Below are 21,769 nucleotides of genomic sequence, written 5' to 3' on the forward strand. Positions count from 1 at the left end.
CAATCTTCATTAGGTCTTGTGGGCGGCGCCCCTCAATCTCCTGGCTATTTGCTGAAATTGTGTTTTCCTCTGAAATTTGATTTAAACCAAGTGCTCGGTTCGAGTGCAGTGGGAAAAGCAATAATCCGGGGGATCATCGGTGGGTCACAACTGCCAGAAGTGACATCCATTTGCATAGACAATAACGAAATGCTCGGTAATTTGTTGGTTCGGGAGCCGAATAATAGGCCGTCTTGGGTTTCACTCTGAGCCATTATCACAGGAAATATTTCATGTTTTCCCTCCGAAAATGCCAGCTCTTTTGTTCAAGGCCAAGGCTACAAAAGTCGAGTGTAGAAGTTTAGCTCGTAAGTATTTCTACGTGATTTTATTGCTTCTATGCCAGAAGAATGGGTAACAAGTGGGGCCAGGAATACGTGCACCGCAGATGAAAAATATATCCAAGAGTAAGCAAACATTTCAGCTTACCAGTGCCTGCTCCACCCAAACCCATGGATTGCTCTCGGTCTTTGTGGCCAAATCATTTTGTGCTTCATTGGAGGCTTTGAAGCCGATGGCAACCGCACAGAAAATCCTGCGTGATACTGTGGATGAGTTAGAGTTAAGCGATAATTCATTTAGCCGCGTTCGGAGAAAGGCACCGTGTCAACAGGTGCCTTCGCAGCTATTTCCAATCTATATGCAGCAATCGGGTTGAGCAAACGTGTATGCATTGTGAGCTGAGCACCAGGACACCTGGATTCCCTCGGCTGACGAGGTGGGCGTGGGCGATGGGCTGTGCAATTCACTTGACGACTCCTGCAGTGGCAACAATTTCCCCTTGTCAAGTTTACTACTGCACAGGCACTTCCACGGATGGCAGTAGATGTCGAATCCCTGCCTTGCTCACATTGTCACGAGGTGCGACATCGTTAACGAGGATTTATGCAGATTCTCCATCCGGCAACAAGTCTTTCAAACAACTCTGCTGAGCTGTCTATATAGTGGAGCAGAGCATGAAAAATCCTCTAAGTAAGGCAGCATAAAGCATAAGGGCTCCGTTTATATATTTAAATCGGATGGGCCTCAGAGCTTCTTGGAGATCTGACATACAGGCGAATAAAAGTATCGAAACGAAGTACAACTCTTTTGTTATACTTTATTACGTGGTATTAAACCATTATTAATATTTACATAGAATTACAAAATTATAGCTAATGCCGGTGTCATGTGTTGGTTAGACAAACTGCAAAAAGCGGAATCAGGGTCACGTTTATTATAATTTAACCCACTTTGCACACCTTGCGGACCACTTGAGTGCACTCAAATGGCCACATCATTAGTTTCCCGTGTGAGACTTCGTCCACGGCACGTCTGGAAATGTACTTCCTAATTGTCCGGACGGCATAGCTGCCAGGAAATTTAGATTTGTTGAGCTTGGCCAGGTGCCCAAATCCCAAATACCTTAAACTCAGAGCAGAAAGTGGAAATCCCAAAGTAGACGGCAAGGACGAGACTCAAAATAGTTGTCCTGTCTAAAAGGACATTCCTCTGAAAGGGGCGTTTCGAGTGCAAAGTGTGTGTAAATAAATCAAAGTTTATTTAGTGACAGACACTTTGAGATGGGACCAAACGGGTTGGCTGTGTGGGGGTGTGGGCGTGCACTTTGATTCACCGAGGTTCAAATTTCCGCAAGCCAAATGCTAGAAATGAGCTTCAATTCAAAGGGCCTGTGCAATATGCCATACAAAGCTGGGGGCTGATGGGAAATGTTATGAATGTGCAATCACACAGCTGGCAGCTACCAGGGCAGGTGACAAGCCGGGGGAAGCTGGGAAAACAGAGGAAAACCAGGGGAAACCAAGGAAACCGAGCGAGGCCCCCCACTGGGAAAGCTTAAGAAATGAACGCAGGGGAAGAGGCAGGGAAGGCAAGCAGCAACAACACAATGAAACTTGCCAGCGGATATTAAAACTATTTTACAGCTGCTTTGTGGCAGCCAGCTTTCACTTTCCCAGGCTTTTCATCCCATCCGCCCCAGCATGCACTTGACTTTTCGCCATGTGCATGTGCTGGTGGGATCTTCTTGCCCGATACTCGTTGGCTCTATGGGAGTATTACTTCCGCCGGAAGTATGCAAGAGGCTAGGGAAACCACTCGTTGAGCGTTACGCGGATGCTCCAGAAATCCCCGGTTTAATTGTGAATTTTCCATCGACTGACAATCAAGGAATCACTTTTGCCCATATGCTCCTTGTTTGGGAGGGAAAATGGCTGTAGCAAGAAAAAAACTGGATCAAATATGGAATGTCACATATTGGTAAGCTCGTAATTCCATTCCCGATCGTTTGGCATTTAAATTTGGAAATTTAAATTTTTGAAAAATTTTCGAATATAAATGTGATGTATCCCCTCATGAAAAAAGCAAAAAAATTGTTAAAATTTTTTTTTGTCGAAATGAACCAAAAAACGATGAGAATAGTTTATGATGACAATCAACTGCACAAAAATGTTTTCCTTGTCACTTTTGGTTTCATTTTGGCCAAGATAGGGGGATAATAAGCTAAAACCAACGTTCCAAGCTGCTGTATTTTGTCTTTATACATTTAACAATAATCTGTAACATATTTGTTGTTTGTAATCCGTATTATCAGGATAGTGTTCCAAATAGACCGTACTCGGAAATGGAAGTGGTCCTTTGAGTGCGTTGTACTCAAAGTAAAATCATACCACCGCAATTGCTTAGCTAACTTTTCTCATTCTTCGTGGACTGTTTGCCTTTGATTCTAATTTATGATCCGTGCAATTTGCGAACTTCATTCAGGCTCCTGCCCACGGCACCTCTTTACTCAAGAGTTATTATGTTTGTTGGCTGCGTTCCGGTATAAATTATGAAAGCGATGGAGTAGTGTTTGACTTAGGAGCGCCGCAAGAGCACTCACTTTGCACTTTCCATCTTGGAGGGCAGCGATTTGGGTTTTTCTGCTCCACTAAATCCATCTTGGATTCAGTTTTATTTAGTTGGAATCCGCTCCTGCTTGCTGCTTGCTTTTATGTGTTGTTAACACGTGTTCGAATCATAAAGCTTAACTCGCTTTGAATATCCTTTATGGCAGCGCGCCATTGTTATGCAATGTCCTGATAAATGGCTTTTCAGAGCCAACTCTGTGGCCGTTATCCTGCATTCTACGGCACCGAGAACGCATGTAAGCCCGGCTCTGTGAGCGTGCCAAGCCCTTTGTGAGTGTCTCAGGAACACTCGTGGTGGCCCCTCCCGCCGGCTGGAGTCTTTCCAGAAAACTGCAGGAGCCAGAGGCAGTTCTGTCCTGTCCGTACTCTCACGTTTCCAATCCACAGATGTCCACATTCAAATGGGTTTGCAGTTACAGTTTGTTCGTTGCTCGTCGTTTTATAAATTTAATTAAGAATTACTCGCAAATCCCTTCAGAAATAAATATGGCACAGGCTTACATACGGGTAAAATGTGCTCACATTTCGGCTTCTGTCCAACTTTAGCGGCATTTAATTATGGCTGTCTTCTATATTTGGAATTTATTTTGCGACTTCTTTCGACACATTAACCTAATTGGCCTTTCCCACTCAGCTGCTTGCTTTCCTGGCTAATAAATTGTTTTGAGATTACACGGATACTTAAAAGCGTATCTCAGCATTTTCATCTTCGGCACAACAACTTTTCGAATTTACCATTTGGCTCTCGCAAAAGGTAAGCAACTGTGAGTCGAGTGGGAGTGGGAATGGGAATGGTAGTCTAAACCTAATCCTTTGAAATGGTTTTTTAATGTGTGGGCCCTGGCGATGGTTCAGTGCCTCTACCTTGTCTCCGAATGGGATTAAATGTTTTTCGGGCGGGAAGCGAACTTTTGGGTTCGGGCCGTCGTCGGGCTATTAACACCTTGGCTTATTGTTAATTAGGCCCGCTTGCTAACTGATATAATCCCCGCAGGCTCGTCCTGTGGGCCAAACTTGATTTGTCATCTCGGTTAATTACTGGTTTCGAGAGCGACTGCTAAGACATTAATAGCATTAATTAACTGATGGCTCCGGGCACAGCCCATTCAGACACTCAACGACTGTCGAAAGGGGATCCAGCCTGGGGGGCCTGGAATCGATGGCATTTGAGCCAAGGCAATGGTTAATTGGAGCTGATTTAATGGTCTGGATGGAAGCTGGTGTCAGTCTTAAAGTCTCGGCTTGTTGTGCGGAGTATTAAATGCCTTCTGCGGATGGTATTTTAATATCCGTTCGCTTCACCCTCGCCAAGTCCCAGCTTAAATACCTGCACATTCCGTTTACAAGATTTCTGCTGTCTTACCAAAATCCCCCACCACTTTTCGGCGGTAAGCAGATATGACAATCACAAAGTGCTCCAAACCATGAGCTGAGCGAAAACAGAATGTCATAAAAATATACACTTGTGCCACTTGGGCCATACTCGCATACTCGTACGCACAAAGGAACACACTATGTGTGTAATCCAGGAGCCGGGCAGCAATAAGACAGGTCCTCCTAGGTTCCATAAGCCAGATTCCCGATGCTGGGATAATGGAGGCGAAAGACGCGTCGGAGCAGACAAAATAAAATCACATTTTCGGAGCCAGAGCATTTATGATCCATTATGCTCTCAACTAGGGGCTCCGGCTTTGTTTTCGCCCATAAGAAAATGACTGGGAATGAATGGGGGCTTGGGGCATTGGCCACAAGGTCAGAGCGTGGCAGAGTGATGTATACATTCAAGAGCACTTTATCGCCTGGTGGCTATTATTTGACTATAATTTTAGTTATATCTGAGGAGCTCATGAGCACAGGTGCTGCGACATCATGACAACAGAGAGAGCTTCTTTCAAAATCGAAATATGCAAATAGGTTTTAAAGAACTTATGGCCGGAACGAGGGCTTTAACATATTTACCCCGGACTGGTTGGAGAATTTCATATATAACCAGACCCAGACCGACATTCCGGTGCAAATATGCACCATGTTGTCACAGGGCATTGTGGGTAAAATAAGTTAAATAAAATAAAATCGAGTATGCATGTGCATGTGTGCTTGATCAAATTGCAGTCACTTGTCGGCGTGGGTGTGTGGGTGTGTTTATTGTTGACACATTTTGAGACGTACCCTGCAATATGGATATCAAGTGCGAATGCCATGGCTCGGCACTAGAGAAAGTACAAAACACGTCGTGGAGGTGAAAGTTGGACCAACTGCGATGATAATACGCCATCTGATGCACCAGGGGGGCGTGGCACTCGAGAATAAAAACGCTTAAGTGGTTCAATGTCTATGGAGGCACCCATCAACCATCCAGACCGCCCAACCACCCACTTTGACGTTGATTGTTGAGCGATAAGAGCGTTGGCTTAATGACACTTGGCCCGGCACTCTTAGCCCGGTCGGGATGTCCTTCAGCTGACGTCCTCGTTGGCGGCTGAGTGGGGGCCATTAATGCATCGGATTAACCCAACCATATGCAGATATGAGTATATCCCCCGTCGAAGCTCGTCTATCCTTCAATCGTGCTGTGCCGCAGACAATCGCATTAATCATTTAATTGTGACCGCAAAAGCCCTACCATATTAACAATCAATTAATTCTATGCGAATAGATTTTTTAATGTGCATTGTTTTTATCTGCACTCGAATATGGGCACCATATGTTATTGATATTGTTTAATCCGATTTAAAAAGGGACTGAATCGACCAGCGCCCTGCCTTTGATTTAATACACGGCCTCGGATGAGTAAAAAATACACAAATATTATAAATTAAAAGGCCGTGCAAATCAGTGGTTTCTATTGTTATTACTTTGCATTGCTGCTCCATTTATCCACACTTTGTCGCACAGTCATTCAAGTGCCACGGCCACTAATTGTCCATCCTGCCAACGGTTGAACGGACTTAAAAACACCGATTGCATTGACAAAAAGTGTCAAAACCATTTCATGGCCCATTTAACCAGCGATTACAACAAGCCAAAAGCGCGGAAAATAAAGCCAAATCCGGATGCAGCAAATGAGCAACAAATAATGAAGCTCTTAAATATGTGGACATGGGGACACAATAGTATTCAATAGTATTCAGTTAAAGTAGCTAACTGGCCAAAAAACAATGGGAATTAGAAGTGCAGTGAAGTTACAATGGCTGATGTGAAGTTCGCTTTTAATGACGTGCATATTTGCTGATTTTAATTTAATCACTAATTACACGAATGCAAGTTTGCATTTATGAGGCCACCGCAGTGTTAATTCCGTTCAAAATAGTTGAAAATAATTAAATTGAGCTTCATAGTTTAGTACTTTACATATGTACGCATACGTATGTGCGCCTCATTATACATCGAATTAATAATTGATGCCGAAATGTGCAATTTCACGTTGTTTTCCACATCAAAGCATATTCAGACGCGCCGCGGCACGCACTTTATGTTCCAGTTAGTTATAGTTTATAAAAACGCATATGGCAGATAATTAAGTGGGCTCACGCTCTAATCCAGATGGCTTCTCGCAGTTATAGTTTTCAATCCAGGTGACCTATGCCAGTTAGTTCGACCCATCCCCTCCAAATCCAATCAGTCAAACATTTCTTACCACACACGTACAACCCGAACCCCGCTTAGTCATTTCAAATTCAAGTATATAGACTACATTGATTTTGGAAGAGTTAGCCACAATGTTCATCCGCGGAGATGCGCCACAAGCTTCCCGGGGCAAAATTCCCCAGATCCCCAGCTCCATGACGCCCTATGTGGCGGCAGTGAAGCGCGGACCCTACACAATGACCAATCCGGTGTACAACACCCACAATCCCAACCTGGTGGGCTTGGATGGCCAGGTGGAGGATTCCCGGCCCAAGCACACCTTTAATGTGAAGAGGCAAGAGCTGGAGAATAACTACCGGCACCACCAGCGGCTGATCCCCGTGCCCACTTCCCGGAGGACGATGCCCAAGATCCGATCCCACATAGTGATGAACGAGCAGCGGGAGCTGTATCGCCAGCACCGCGATCGAATGTCCAACATCAAGGGCAAGGTCAACACCTATCTGCCGCCCCCGAAGGTGCAGATCGAGGGAAATGGCATGGAGCTCTCCTACATGGAGATGCTGACCGCACTCTACAAGAAGAGCAACAACACGCTGCGGACCTTCACCAAGTCGCCGGAGCGCCTGGCAGCCGGCAGGTGGCGCAATGCCAACTTGGCCCGGGAGAAGGAGCGCCGCCAACTGGAGAAGAACAAGGAGTTCCACAAGGGAGGCGAGCTGTTTGACCCAGAGGCGGGCAAGTCAAAGCGGTACAAGCCCAAGTCCTCGGGCTCCTTCAGCTGCGAGATTCCCATGCACGTGCTCCATCGCTACGAGAACTTGATGGACCAATGCGACGTGGGCGTTCTGTGCAAGCTGCTGCGTCCGCAGATCTACCTGGACATCGAGGTGCGGGAAGCCCGCATCCAGGGCAGGCTGATCATCCAGCTCTTCACCGAGGCCTGTCCGCAGGTGGTGCTGGAGTTCATGAGGATCTGCACCCAGAACAACAGTAGCGCCATCGTATTCAACCGCGCCCTGGCGCCCATTTGGATGGAGGGACGACTGGCCATGGATCCGCAGAGAAGCACCGAGCTGACCAACATCGAGCACGACTTCGAGGTGCTGAACCACGGAGTGGACGCCGGAATCCTCTCCTTTCCCAGTCGCTATGTCAGGGGAAACGCCCGGACTGCCGTCAACTTCACCATCAGCTTTAAGCCCCTGTCCATTCTCAACGGCAGGAGAATCGCCTTCGGGAAGGTTCGCAAGGGCATGCAGCTCCTGGAGAGGATTCAGGTGGCCGTCGGACACCTGCCCATGAGCCACAACTTGATCTCGCTGACGGACTGTGGAGTGATCTGAGAGGTGTAAAATTTCCAGTAGATAGTTGGGATCTACTCATAACTTTTCGAAGAAAATTAATTAGGATCAATTGCTAGGCGGAAATCTATATTCTTATTCTTAAGCCATGTCACCCCACTTAAAGCTGCTGTAAACCACAAGTAAATGATTAATGTGCATAGATACATAGATACGAGATACACTTGTGCATTCATTCCAAGTATCTTGAATATGGGTTTGATGGATCACAATCCCTTTGGATATGCTGTTTCCTCCTTCATATATATATACTTCGATATTTCAGTTTTCCGTTTGAATCAGGCGAAGCAAGTCACAAAGCATTATACACTTTTTCTAGAATTCAGTAAGTTTGCTCACTTCAACTTCTTTACGGAATCGATTCATTCTGTACTAGGTAATCCTCGACATGTATATGGTTTGTGACGGATTGAACAGCCCCAGGCTGCAGGGAGGAAAGGAAGCGGAAGCGGATGGGAGTCAGTGGCCGTTTCCGGACAAGTACCACATGAGGAACACCCGGATCCTTCAGGTGTCAAAGGCTCAAATCAGCGAGGTGCCCATGGAGGTATTCGAGGCAGCTCAGCAGGAGCTAGTGAATATCGTGAGCTTGGATGGCAACAGGTTGCTCGAGATGCCCAAAGATCTGCCCTTGCTCTCCGAGCACCTCACCCAGTTGGTCCTGAACAAAAACCAGATCTCCTTCGTTCCCACCAACATCTCGCAGTACTCGAAGTTGACTAACCTGAGCCTCTCCAACAATCTTCTGTGCGACTTGCCCATGGAGTTGGGCGGACTGCGGCTGCTCCGCAATCTGGACATCTCCCACAATCGCTTCCGCCAGTTGCCACGCTGCATCTACGAGCTAGAGAGACTGGAAACCTTGTCGGCCCACGACAACCAGATCCGTGCCATCGATGCTAGTGAATCGGGCCTGGGCGGAATGCGGGAACTGAAGAGATTGAACTTGGGAAACAATGACATCCAAATAGTGCCGCCGATCTTGGGCAAAATGCAGAATCTCGTGGAATTGGAGCTGTGGGGAAATCCCTTCCGCCAGCCCCGCCACCAGATTCTATCGATGGGGACTCCGGCGCTGCTCAGCTACTTGCGCACCCGCATTCCTATATAAATCATATATTATTTATTATTAATTCAAATCAAATTTCAAAGTATTGCCAAATAAATTGACAGCAGTGCAGTTTAGCCCCTAATTCCGTAGTTTTGCTTAAATCGTGCTCATGGAAGATTCCTCACCAAAGATTCCTCCTTGGGTAAGTTTCTGGCAGCCTGAGTTTGCTGAACTCGTAATGATAGTAAGCTCTGATTCCTGCGTCATCAAATCAAATAGGTCAAAACCTAGTTGGCTGGGAAGAGGACACTACTATACTCACTACTAGTTACATTTGCGAAGCCCGAAAATGTCCAGAAGTTCGAGGTTATCAGTAACTGAAACTCAGCGCAAAAGCACTCCAGTGGTAAAGAAGGCGGTTATGTAAGTTGGAACACGAAATCGTCAACAGCAACAGACCCCTTGACCTGCTCCGCATTTGTCCATCTCCCTAGTCGCAGTCGATCCTACGATGGGGATGCGTTCGTCAATCTCTTCGCCCATCGCGGCGCCCGAGACATCATGATCTTGGATAGCCATGGAGTGCCCCTCCGATCCACCTGCAGTCAGAGACGCACCTTCGTGTTCGTCTCTAACCTGAAGCCGCTGCTCTTCATGGCCCGCAACGTGGTCAGGGATCTGGACCCCTCGAACGACATAACCTTCATGCGGATTCGCTCCAATATGGGCGAAATCCACATGACCCTGGGCACGGACTTCATTTTGATCGTTGTGCAGAAGCTGAGGAGGCTCAGGAGCAGCTCAACATCATAAAACATTTCCGGTCGCTGTGCGTGTGTGTGTGCGGATGTTAATTGTACTGTATCCATATTCCACCCAAATTAAATTGCATGCAATTGCGGCAAATGAGCAAAGGTCACAGTGGATTGGGCGGAAAATTGTAAAATTTAGGAAAAGCCCAGCGAGACCAGAGCAAACTAATCCGTTTATGCAGCGCTTGCAATCCGGAAAACGCATCAAAGCGGCAATTAGTGCAGCCTCGGATGCGTCAGTTGTATCGTGGTTTGGAATCCAACGACCTCTCAATTGGGTCCGCCACATTCATTAATCTTCGCTGGTCTTTGGTAGTTGGCCTTTGGCTTTCTGAAAGCCACGATGCAGCTTCATTAAAACCCAATCACGCTGGCTGTCAGTAAGCCAAAGACCCCACTGCGCATCGCTCGATGGCCACAGATTACCGGAAAAATTAATGGATAATGGCAATTACACTTGGGCGGGCTCACAACGTGACTTTCGGGAAATCGTTACATGAGTACAGTTTCACCTGTAGAGCGAATAAAATATTTTGGATTTTTTTGCAGATCCATTGGAAGTCGAGATATGAAAAGTAACATAAAAACTATACAAATTCCTGTGGATCAGTTTACCCAATCAAACATGCGATGAATATAATCAATAGAAGGCACACATCGAGCTTTGTTTGTATGCCTCGTTTAGGTTTGCCTCGTAATTTATAGAACAAAAAAATCACAATTTCCCAGGGGACGAAATGTTAAACTCCTACAATGAAATCTGGTTGCTTTGTGCCCATTGTTCGGCAAATAATTCGGCATTGTTTTAGTTTCCAATTGCCCGTGTTTATTCAACCTGTTGTTGGAGCAGGAATACGAGTATGGCATTTTGCCGGGGGCTTACGAATGTATTTTGGCGGTGTTTAAGCTGTCAGGATACATGTGCTGCCCGTTGGTTCCGTGCTCTTTTATTATTCAATGTGGTGAAAATATTTATATTACGGCCAGACAGAGCAGCAAATCCGCTAAATGCAAGTGTTCCCTGGTTCGTAAGTAAGTGTGACCGTTATGAATGGGTTTTTGAAGCGGGATAATCCTCCTATCGTATTACTGGCCATGCTGAAAGGCCGCAATCGCCGGCTCCATCAAAGGAGTTGAAGAGTCGGTTGGGACATCGCTCGACGTGATTAAGTGACCAAACAGCGGAGCGTTCGACACATGTTGACATTTAATTTATTTGATGCGATTCGAGTCGATTCGATTCGATTGGATTCGATCGGAGTCGAATGCGGAATGCGGAATGCGTTGACTTTCAATGAATATTCGAGAGTTATTAATAATGTAAAAGCCAGAATTTACATGGCAGCCACTCCAGTGAAGTGGGAGCCACTGCGTCTGCCGTTTTAATTGCCAGCCTTATTTAAAGGCGCCTCGGTTTAAGCCACGCGAATGTCCCTTCCTCAGTTCAGCTGCCCGACTTGGCCCGAGGATCCGAAACCGGATCCCAAACCGAATCAGAATCCAAGTGCTCCGACGTCTGGAACGCGCCGGATCGTGAAATTGCGTGCAAGCGAATATAACTCCAAAGGGTTAAGGGCCATTTGGCCAGACGACTACCAAATGGGCCTTCGGCGATTGGGTAAACCGATTTTCACTCCCATTAGGGGGAGTTCAAGCCACATGTGTCGCCGTTTATCTGTGGCCCACCAAAGCCGATTACCAACTGTATTTGTTAAAGCGCACACGGTGTACAATGCAAATAGGAAATAGTAAAACCAATTATTAAACAACAATAAATCCAGCCTAACAGTTTCGTAATTCCATAGAAATATGAATATTTCAGCTGGGTCCGCAAAGATCTGCCAAGTGAACTCCATCAGCGGTTGCCCAAGTTCCGTGTCCAGAACATGACTGATGGTCCTCCCTCTTGCGGACATCCATCCAGCAATCCAACAATCCAACAATACAACAATCCAACATGTGCTGCCCTTAATTAGTGCCATTTGAGTCCTTTTGGGGCGGATTAAAAATGATGCCGAATGCTGCAAATGAGTGGCTCATCGGTCGCATTTGGGCATTTAATGAATTAAACTCGCATATGACACTGATTTCCCTACTGCTGCCATTTGTCAGGCGGAATCAAATCAATCTGGAAATGCTCCTTTCATATTGTTCAAATTAAAGAGTTATAATTCTGGACGCAGCCAAGCCGATGGCAATTTAAAAATTATTTATATTGACAGCACGAAAACACTGTCCGCCGCAATTAAACTATTTGCATTGTTTGTGGCGAGAGTGTGGGTGCCCGAGTGGCATTGTTCGGCCAAACAAAGGACCGGTGGCTTGAAGGAATTTTCCATTTTAATTACTTTCCAATTAAGCCTCAATTAAATGTGGTTCTTGAGATCTTGGCAGCCGCGTGAGAGCTGCAGCAAGAGGATACCACCAATCGAAACCAGCGCCATCGTCATTAGGATCTCTGCGAAAGAGATCTGAAGTGCAGCCTGCAATCTGCCGGCTTAATTAATGAAATCATATGTCGGGAATTAAAAACGGCGGCTCTGCAGCGTGGGAATCGGCGAGGGGGGAAAAGGACTTTCGATTAAAGCATTAATTAACCTTAACTTTCGGCTCCCTTCACAATGATCTGCGCACACAAAGTCTGGCAAAGACAGTTTAACATCGGAAAAGCGCCGAGGGGAATGCTTTAATTGCGTGCCCTGGCTTAAAGAGCAGCCTCCTCTTCGAAGTGGGCTTTTGCCCATTTCCAGCAACATTTTCCACCTGCTGCCAAGGGCTCGGAAAAGTCTGCTTATTTCGTACCTGAAAACTAACATGGCCCGATCCCCGGAGCCAAAGATAACTGTGCACGATGTGTTTTCGTTGCGGTGGACGACTTTCCTAGCCAGCCAGACAGTGCACTGGAAAATGTTGAATAATTACATGAGGAAAATAATTTAAGCCGTCTGTTTGTCGGGGAAAATGCCTGTTCAACTTGGGACTAACCGCTCAGAACAAAAGTTTTTGATCTGTGTGTAAGTACATGTTAACCAGAAGCCTACTAAACGACTTCGTTGAGCTAGACTCAATTCAACGCTCGGCCAAAAATCATTAGCCCATAAATGCCTCAATGGGAACGTGTTTGTGTATCTGCAGATTTAACTCGTTTGCCATCTTGCCACCTTCCCATTGCCACAACAAGTGGAAAGCCAGCAAATGTAGCTGCTAATTTCCTTGGACAGTCAGTCGCACATGCATTGCAATTTCTTGGCAAATTTTTGGGGATTTTGGGGAGTGGCTGGGTGGTCCTCGGATGGCTTGTTTCATTTTTGGGGCCAAATACTTCATAACAAGTTTGATGCAACTTTTAAAACATTTACGCCATTTTCACGTGTACGTGACCACGCATGGCAAACGCAAAGTTTAGCCGGAGAAAACCCGAGAACGAACCCAAAAAGCCCAACACCCAAAACACACAGAATGTATGTGTTCCTGGGGGATTCACTTTATGGCTGCGGGGGCTCTTTAATTGCAGCCAAGCGGGTGATTATTTGGGCAAGTTTTTTAGCTGCGAGTGCGAATGAAATTACAAATGCCTCGCACGTACTTATTAAATTCCGTTTGCACCGTTTTGGCTGCACAACTTTTGTATCCGCCCCAAATACGTGGATGTTCCCCGAGTTTTATGCTTTTTGAGCCGGAATGGGGCTTCCCTTGCGGGAGGAAGCATTTTGCATGCCAATCAAAGCCGCACCGCTTCCACTCATTTCGCTGTTTATTTTCGGAGTCAGAGACTCAATATGCTGCTGATTTTGCACACATCAGCCGTCAGTTCTTGGAACGAACCCGATTATGAAGAGGTAATATAATAAATTTCGGTTGCATGGAGACGCGCCACAAAGAAGTGCTTGAAACAAGTTTCGATTGGCGCATTGGGCGAAAGGCCGATGGGAACTGAAACATTCGCATTGAGAGGAATGATTGTATACCGAATTTCAATTTAATTACGAATATTATGGGCTATTATCATTCTGGCATTTGGCCATTAAACAGCTTTATGAGCCTGCCAATTATTCATGCCTTACAATCTCATCTCTCATCTCTCGCCCGGCAACATCTTGACTTGACTGTAGGAAATCACTTATTATTTAAAAGTAAACACAGCTTGACATAACGAGTGACACACGCACAATGTTTGCCTTCATGAAACGCACTTCATAATTAATTTGCCTTTTCTTGCGTTGATTACGCATACGACACGTTGGCGGCAGCTGGAGCTCAAGCTGGCAGCCACATCTGCTGTATATTAATTAACGCATCTCCAGGTGCTCGACTCAATCAATGGCGAATTAGTTAAGCGAAACGATTTGACAATGTACAGCAACTCGAAAGATCTGTGCTCCCAACCAGTCCAATTTGGCCCGCAAATTCCCAGCCAGAGTCCACACACTGCGAGCCGCAATCTCGTCTGACGACTTGCCATGGCCCAAGCCGGTGGGCGGGTTGTCAAGTTGTGGGCGTGGCAATCAGTCAGCGGGTGGCTGCTGGGGCAACTTGTCAAACGAATCAGCTCGGAGCCATGTGCAGAGTGAGTGGCCTCAAAGAAAGTCTTATAAATAAGCCAGCGAGCCGGCAAGGACCTGAAAAAAGTGGATACTTGGCCAGCAAATTTGCATGTGAAATGCTGCCATGCACACCCACTTTCTGGCATGTCAGCATTGGCTCAAGACCAGGACCCCAGCTGGAGCAACTTTTGCCAGTTCCGCAGTGTAAATGTGTATGAAATGCATCGTCAGGATGGCTTCAACTATTTCGTTTTTTCCCTCTCCGCCTGCCGTTGCGCTTTCGTGCATTAACACGCACGCACAGGGGGCCAAAACACAGACACACACACACACGCACACACGCAAACGCATCCTTTAAGAGGACAAAACGCACTGTGAATGTGGAATTGGTGTCCCTTCCCTTTGCCGGCACCACTTCCGGTCCCCGCATCCTGCGTCCGTTCTGCTCCTCGGCGCCCTGCCGTTCTGCTCCTGTGGCATTGTTTTTTATGCCCAGCCATTTCGGGGTGTCCTTTTTCAGGGCTGAGCACTGGTGGCCCCAAAACACTGCTCAAAACATTTTGGGGATAGACTTGAAGCACATCTAAAATCTCCGAAAACTAGTTAGTATTCATTTTTCGCAGTGTATAGAATAACCTGGTCCCCAGATCGCCGTGAAGCGGTTGCATATTTCTTCGCCATTTGGCTGCTGGATGAGAGTGCGTGGCGAGTTGTTAGCTTCATCCTGGCCAAATCCAGTGGCGAGTAGCTGCAGTAACTCCGGCATCAGCTTAGGGCGGATGCACAATGGCCACTGATTGGGAGACTGCGGGACAGGAGCAGATGCAGGGGCAGGGGTAGATTGCAGCCGAGCTGCATTCGAGTTGCGAGTTGCATTCGCGGTGGCGCCTAATGATATGCAATAGAGCGCCACTAATGGCAGTTACTTGAGTGTAAATTCAAAAGCGGATTGCGGCTCTCTAATCCGGCAGCCAAATTATTTATTCAGCATTTGTCTCTGGCGATGTCATCGAATTGAGTTCACGAATCCGAGCTCCCACCATCCTGATGACTCTGTCGGGACTTCGCCCGCCACAGGACTTCATTCCTGAAATTTGGCATGGAAATTTCGTTTATTTTAATGGCGTTCGCCCATGAAGCTGGTTGTTTCCAGTTTCCAGTTACCAGGCGGATCTGCCGTTTATTGCCATTTTCGTTGTGCATTTTAAAACAATTACGCGGTTTTGCATTTGCGTCTGGCTTTGTTATCCTTTTTTCATCAGTACCTTTCTGCTTTGTTTCTGAACCGGCTTTTCGGTCCTGCACTTGCAACTCTTCGATTACGCTAGACTTAACAATGGGAGGAATTAAGCGAATTTCCCCTTTCATTACTTGGGAATGGAAATTGGTTTTTTAACTGGGACGCACATATGGAGTCGCAATGCCACTCACTAACCGCATCCTAATTGATTCAGCCAAAGTTGAGGATTTATTGCCGCCCGCACAACGATTTGTTAATGAAAAACCTGTACTCCCACCCAGCCGAACTGGTAACTGGCAACTAGGATTGGGATCACGGACCTGAAACCTAGGACACATTGGCGTACTTAGTCTAGACCACTGGGTGAGCTTAATGTTTTGCCGTTCGGTTATATATCATGCGGTGATTTGTGGACTTAGCATAAAACCTAACTGAACGGCCCGGCGACATCCCGACTCTCTGGCGACTTTGGACGGGCCACGATAAATCAAGGCGCAGATCCGGGAGCCCGGCATATAGTGGATATAGTATGCGTGGCGAAACTTAATAAGAGATGCGACAACAAACAAATGATACAGATAGACAGACGGCAGGCGACAGTCGCGGTGGTGCGAGAGGTGGGTAGGTGGGTAGGTGGGAAATGGGATTGTGGAAAGCGGAAAAATCTTTAAAGCAATGCCGCTGCACAGGACATTTTTCACCGCGCCATCCATTCGCAGACGGATCGCCAAAGAGAGACATCAACGTGACTCGCGGGGAGAACAAGTGTTTTGATTTATCGCCAGCAATGGCAATGGCAGGGCGGACGGGGATTGCCATCCAATTATACTGCTAACTTTCATTATGTCACTGTGCTATTTCGGGACCGGATTCGCCGCCATATTGGCCCATTGTTGCGCCATTGTCTATGCACAGCTCTCTGTTTAGCAGTGACACACTGCGGTTTCGGTGGCAGGACTCATCTCCATCCTGCCGCCTGCCTTAGTCGTCCCTTGCCGCTTCCTCGGTGGACTCCGTCTGATAAATCGTCAGCGCGGCTTCCCTTTCACATGCTTTGACTTCATTATGGCGTAACAAATCGTCGGCATTTTGCATTCCTCGCTGCGGAAACGGAAGCGGAAGACATCCCCGAAAGAAACTGCGAACTGGGCCTTTGTGGCCACACGACGAATTGGTCACGCGCCATATAGACAATTCCATCTCAGTTTTCCACATGTTTTGATTGCTCAACGTTGTCAAGGGACTTTGTGCTGCTGTACTTTTTTCGCTTACACTTTAATAGCTTCCGAAGAGACTCATATCCTTCATATCCTTTCTTGCAGCTCTGCCATGGATCTAAAGACTGGCTCTCTCCTGGTAGCACCCGCCGTGAAGAACTCCAGCTGCTCGCATCCGCGCTACTCCGGCCACAATTTCATCGCCCACATAGGGATTGCGGAGACCATCGAGGCGGTGCTCATCCTGGTCCTCACACTGGGCGTCATCGGGGCCAACTGCCTGGTCATCTTCGTCATCAACAACCGCCGCTATGCGGCCTACATACACCAACAGGTGGGAGGCTGAGTCACTGGCTTAACACCTTGTACATCTTATGTCTCTCCTTGTAGCCCCGTTATCTGCTCACCTCGCTGGCCCTGAATGACCTGACAATTGGTCTGCTAATTACACCATTCGGTCTAATGCCGGCATTGTTCCACTGCTGGCCATACGGAGAGATCTTCTGTCAGATACAGGTGAGCGGGTCAAGAGTGGGTCAACACCAGGTCAACAAGTGGGGCGGAAGTGCGATAATTTGTTATGGAACACCCGTCTCCCGTTTGCGGCTGTTGCCACTGCGGTCAATTAACTCTCTCTTAACAATGCACAGTAATTACTGGACATAAATGGCGGTGATGGAAACGGACAATCCCGATTAACGGGCGGAACAATGTGTAATGCTAGTATTAACGTGGTCGAGAGTGTGTAGGATTCTGCGGTAAGAGTCAGGGTTCCGATGCAGAAGGTGTGACAAGCGGAAAGTTATCCCAGCCATATGGTTAGGAAGCTAGTGCACATGGAAAAACCATTGTGCCATTAATTATCATGACGGTGGACAGGGGGCATCGTGGTTAGGGTGTGCAACAGAAACTGTTAGTTTATCACTTATCAAGTGTCAAAAAGCATGCAACGAAATCACCTAGAATCCATCACAACAATTGTTGCATACATGCTTAAAAAGGTTGGGTTTTTATGAAAATCAGAGTTGTAAACATTGTAATAAAATCCAGTTAACACTCATACAACTATTTTCATGGGAACCAGACTCTTGTTATATATTTTATACGATGTCGTTTCACAAAATTTGAATTTTCCAACTGCCACTTTAGGGTTATTGGTAAAACATGCACGCATTCCACGCATAACTCTCACAAATATTGAAACACATACTGACGATTAATAATTTTATTAAAAGTTTTTCGATTCGCCTCGACAAGCGAAAAAGTTTGCCGAAAGCAATAATACAAATAATAAACTTCTAAACGAGCACTAACGCATTTTCTGGCTTTTTCGCGTTTTCCAGGCCCTGCTCCGAGGGGCGCTTTCCCAGCAGAGCGCCGTCATCCTGGTTTGCATGGCAGTCGATAGATACATGTGTGCCCTGCATCCGCGCCGCTACTACCAGCACTCCAGCAAGAAGGTAAGATTCCACGTCCTATCGCCTCGCATCGATAGGGAACTTCTATTTTGGGTTGCCCGGATAAGGCACGCTCCTCGGCGATCCTTATCCTGTTGTTCTTGCACTCGCGCTCGCGCTCGGAAGGACAATAAACAAAGCTCCGGCATAATGACGAGAAATCACGCGCCAATAAAATCGACTATAACAATGGGAAGAGCACCGCACAGCAACTACACAATATGGTCGGCGAGCCAATTACGCAAGCATAAATAAGGATAATGGGCTTTAAGCAGCTTGACAGTCATTAAACAGGCAAAAAATGGGTGGGCAGCGCCAAAGAGCAAGTGCAAAACAAAGCATCATGGAGAATGAAAAAGCAAAGTTGGCAAAAACCAACAAAACCGAAAAAAAAAACAACGGGGGCCAAGTCGAATAGACATTCGAAAAGTGTATAAAATGTGGATAAAAAAAAGGGAGCAAAGTTGGCCTAGAGATTTTTTACGCGCAATGACTTCGGCACAGGGCGACGACCACAGCAAAGTCCTTTTCCAGGACGCAGGCAGGCAAATGAAGCGGCACCTCCCACGGAAACCGCAGCCAGGACCAAAGAGCAGCAAACGAGCTCTCAACCAACCCTATTTCCCATTCCCCCCTTCGTAATTTATGGCTCCCGGACTGTAAACAAACGAAAACTAGGAGGCCAACAGTCGGCTAAGAACACCGAAGTCCGAATGTCCTTGTCCCAAATGAACGGGACTGTTTCAGCTGAAATTGGCGATCAATAAATGTATAGTTTAGAATCCATTTCCCGCAAAATTCAAGCTAACAAACAGATTTTAGCTTACATATATGATTATTTAACCTTTTTGATTTACAGTCTTAATTTCTCGCTGTTTGCTTGGGGATTTTGCAAACAGTTGTAATTACTAAACTAACTAAAAAAGGAAAATGCCATCAGGCCAAATAAAACAATTGGAAAACGGGAAAGTACCAATAGTGGAAAATAAATTTACATAACAATTTTGTATGCTCCGAAAATCGGCGCCATTTCGGTTTTTTCATGCCATCTGGACGAGTGGGCGAAATTGGCGCACTGCCACGCCCCATTTGTAAAAATGATGGGCGCAGTGTCGAAAATTAATAAATGGATGCTGAATGCGAAATACTGGGGATGCTGAAAAACCAATGCTCGGCGGAACTCGGTAATGGTAATTGGGAACTTTTGACTTTCGTTTTTGCTTACTTTCAAAAGTGCCATAAATTCAAAGCCAGTCTTGGACATATCTCTTTATTTATAGTGAATTTAACAGCTTGACTCAAAACTCGTCTTGTTGTTCGCCACTCACAATTTGTATTAAATGCACTTGAAAATTCAATTATTTTGTTATCTAGGATATTTGCTGACTATCCTTACAACTTCAGCAGTCGCCGGGTTGTGCTCTACGAAAAACTCCTGCAATCCTGCAAAAAAAAAAAATAATATTTACATTTCAAAAATTGTACCCAACTGTTTGAGATCGCCCTGCTTTGTTTGTTTCGTTCGGGAAAAGTTTTAAATGTGATAGCGTAAATTAAATTAATCACAGCCATGGTCCGTTTCAAAGAGACACGGACAAAAGTTGAGCTTCCCTTTTTTCCATGACTTTTTGGCACTTGGGATGGGGCCATTTTCATTTTTTCAGGTGGACAGGTGGACAACATTTTCCCATTCAGGATGTCAGAATGCTGCATTTAGTAACTCAGCCAGTCAGTGCGATTGTGGCAGCACTTTTCCACTTCCAAAGAGCGGAAGTATCGCTTTCCCTCTGTGGTCTGCACCCTTTACCAAGTGATTTTGGCATAATCAAAAGTTTGTAATTCTATTTTTGGCCTCTTGGACTCCCTTGTTGAATGTCAGACGAAATGTGCAGTGAAGCGAGTGGAATTTTAGCAAATTAGAAAGTTGAAGAGGGAATTTCCGACTTATCTGCACGCCTTAGTGTGATATAAGCCACTTCCGGCTAAATAAACACTTAATATGAATTACCCAACCTTCATTCATTTTCAATTCAGTATTGGCCATATTGGCCTGAAATGCAGGGAATACGTGCCTGAAGCCCTTCGCCAGTCATAAATCAGACCGCACCTGGCGGAAATGTGCTCCACTAATTGTGTATTCATTTTGCAGGGCTGCGTGGCCATACTGAGCTTAACCTGGATTATCAGCCTGACGGTGTTTGGCTTTCTGGTGCTGCCCAAAGGTGAGCTGCCCGAGATTGGCCCGACATCAATGTGCTCTCGAACACGTCAAACCATAAACTATATGCGCAGGTTACTACTTCAACAATACGGGTCTAATGGCCTGCGAGCCCTTCTACAGCAAGCCATCCTACAGGATACTGTCCACGTGCGCCCTCTACTTTCCCACGACGATGGTGCTGATGTACTGCTACGGCTCCAGCTTCCACATGAGCCGCTTCCGGCTAAACGATCCGACCATGCCCCTCACGGCGGCCGCCCACCACCCCCATCCGCACCCACATCCCACCGCCGCCCAGCAGCTGCAGATGCACCAGCACCAGCAACATCACCAGCAGGCGGGAATGCACTCGCACCTCTACCACGGCCACTCGCATCACCCCAGCCACCCCAGTCACCCAAACCACCCCAACCACCACGGCCACCCCCACCATCATGGACCGCCCGTTATGGGCCATCTCAGCATGGCCATGAGCATGGGACTGGCCGGCATGCCGAACATGACAAACAAGATTACCAAAAAGGTGAGCCAGCTGAACCGGGTGAACTGAGGAAGCCAGGTGGCCTGCTGGCCAAAAGGATGAAGATGGATGAAGGAGGATGAAAGAGGATGAAGTGGGCGGGCTCCACAACAGTTTGCTCAGGCGGGCGATTTGGGGATTAAGTTAGCAGTAAATAGAATTTTCTCGGCATCGCCAAACAAATTGTTGGGTCTATCAGTATGCACTCGCAGAACTTAAAGAAGTGTTAACAGCTTTTAGTATTTGTGAACGGGCTATTCAATATTGGTACCAGCTAATTCAATTAAATTCCAGAACTCAGGTAAACTAAACTAAAACTCACTTAAAAAAGAACTCGAGTTGTGCAAGTTACTTTACTTACTTTCCGTGCATAAAAATATTTCCAGAAGCCAATATTACATTTTAGCAAAATAGAAAGCAGCAGAAGTTGCATTTGAAAATATATAGAATACTCAACTATATTGCTAATAAACAGGAATAGAAATTTCGTTTGGGCAGTATCTACACATAATTGAATCAACAATAGTCACTTTAATTCAATCGCCGCAAACATTCCCACAGATTGTTCCCATCCAAGAGAAGAACTCCAGCGGATCCACCTCGCGCTCGATGGCCGCCATTTCACTGGGCTTCATAGTGATGGTCACTCCGTGGACGATTCAGGAAATAGTCACCGCCTGCACGGGATCCAAGGCAAGTGTCCTGTACAAAGGATTATTGTGTGACCGCTTTGTGCTCCGTACAACGCGGCGCATACATAATGAGGTCACGCGTGGCTCATCAGTTTTGATTTTGTGACATTTAATG

The 21,769-nt window shown here is 46.4% G+C and overlaps 4 protein-coding genes across 6 annotated transcripts in view; all 4 read left to right on the plus strand.

Moving 5' to 3' along the window:
• The window catches only part of CG13579 (uncharacterized protein), a 35,365-nt gene that overhangs the window by 10,879 nt on the left and 2,717 nt on the right, over positions 1 to 21,769 (plus strand). For both annotated transcript variants that reach the window (NM_138073.4, NM_001274240.2), the window contains exons 2-7: positions 16,870 to 17,098; positions 17,155 to 17,280; positions 18,108 to 18,224; positions 20,371 to 20,443; positions 20,514 to 20,965; positions 21,524 to 21,655. In NM_138073.4, coding sequence (NP_611917.2) covers positions 16,877 to 17,098; positions 17,155 to 17,280; positions 18,108 to 18,224; positions 20,371 to 20,443; positions 20,514 to 20,965; positions 21,524 to 21,655 — 1,122 coding nt within the window. In that variant the 5' untranslated portion in view covers positions 16,870 to 16,876. The remainder of the gene's footprint in view (positions 1 to 16,869; positions 17,099 to 17,154; positions 17,281 to 18,107; positions 18,225 to 20,370; positions 20,444 to 20,513; positions 20,966 to 21,523; positions 21,656 to 21,769) is intronic.
• CG3492 (uncharacterized protein) lies at positions 6,542 to 8,056 on the plus strand. The gene has a single exon (NM_138070.3). The coding sequence runs from the start codon at positions 6,668 to 6,670 to the stop codon at positions 7,880 to 7,882; it is 1,215 nt and encodes a 404-aa protein (NP_611914.1). The 5' UTR covers positions 6,542 to 6,667; the 3' UTR covers positions 7,883 to 8,056.
• Positions 8,129 to 9,091, plus strand: CG3494 (uncharacterized protein). Of its 2 annotated transcripts, NM_138071.2 has the most exons (2): positions 8,129 to 8,225; positions 8,277 to 9,091. In NM_138071.2, exon 2 carries the CDS (start codon positions 8,289 to 8,291, stop codon positions 9,009 to 9,011), a length of 723 nt encoding a protein of 240 aa, NP_611915.1. In that variant the 5' UTR covers positions 8,129 to 8,225; positions 8,277 to 8,288; the 3' UTR covers positions 9,012 to 9,091. The 2 variants fall into 2 exon arrangements, with proteins under 2 accessions (NP_611915.1, NP_726449.1); NM_166673.2 differs by having other exon boundaries at positions 8,188 to 9,091.
• On the plus strand, positions 9,216 to 9,862 carry CG16837 (uncharacterized protein). The gene is made up of 2 exons (NM_138072.3): positions 9,216 to 9,374; positions 9,446 to 9,862. Exons 1-2 carry the CDS (start codon positions 9,301 to 9,303, stop codon positions 9,762 to 9,764), a joined length of 393 nt encoding a protein of 130 aa, NP_611916.1. The 5' UTR covers positions 9,216 to 9,300; the 3' UTR covers positions 9,765 to 9,862.

This window comes from Drosophila melanogaster, chromosome 2R (assembly GCF_000001215.4).
Source record: "Drosophila melanogaster chromosome 2R".
Taxonomy (NCBI): Eukaryota; Metazoa; Arthropoda; class Insecta; order Diptera; family Drosophilidae; genus Drosophila; species Drosophila melanogaster.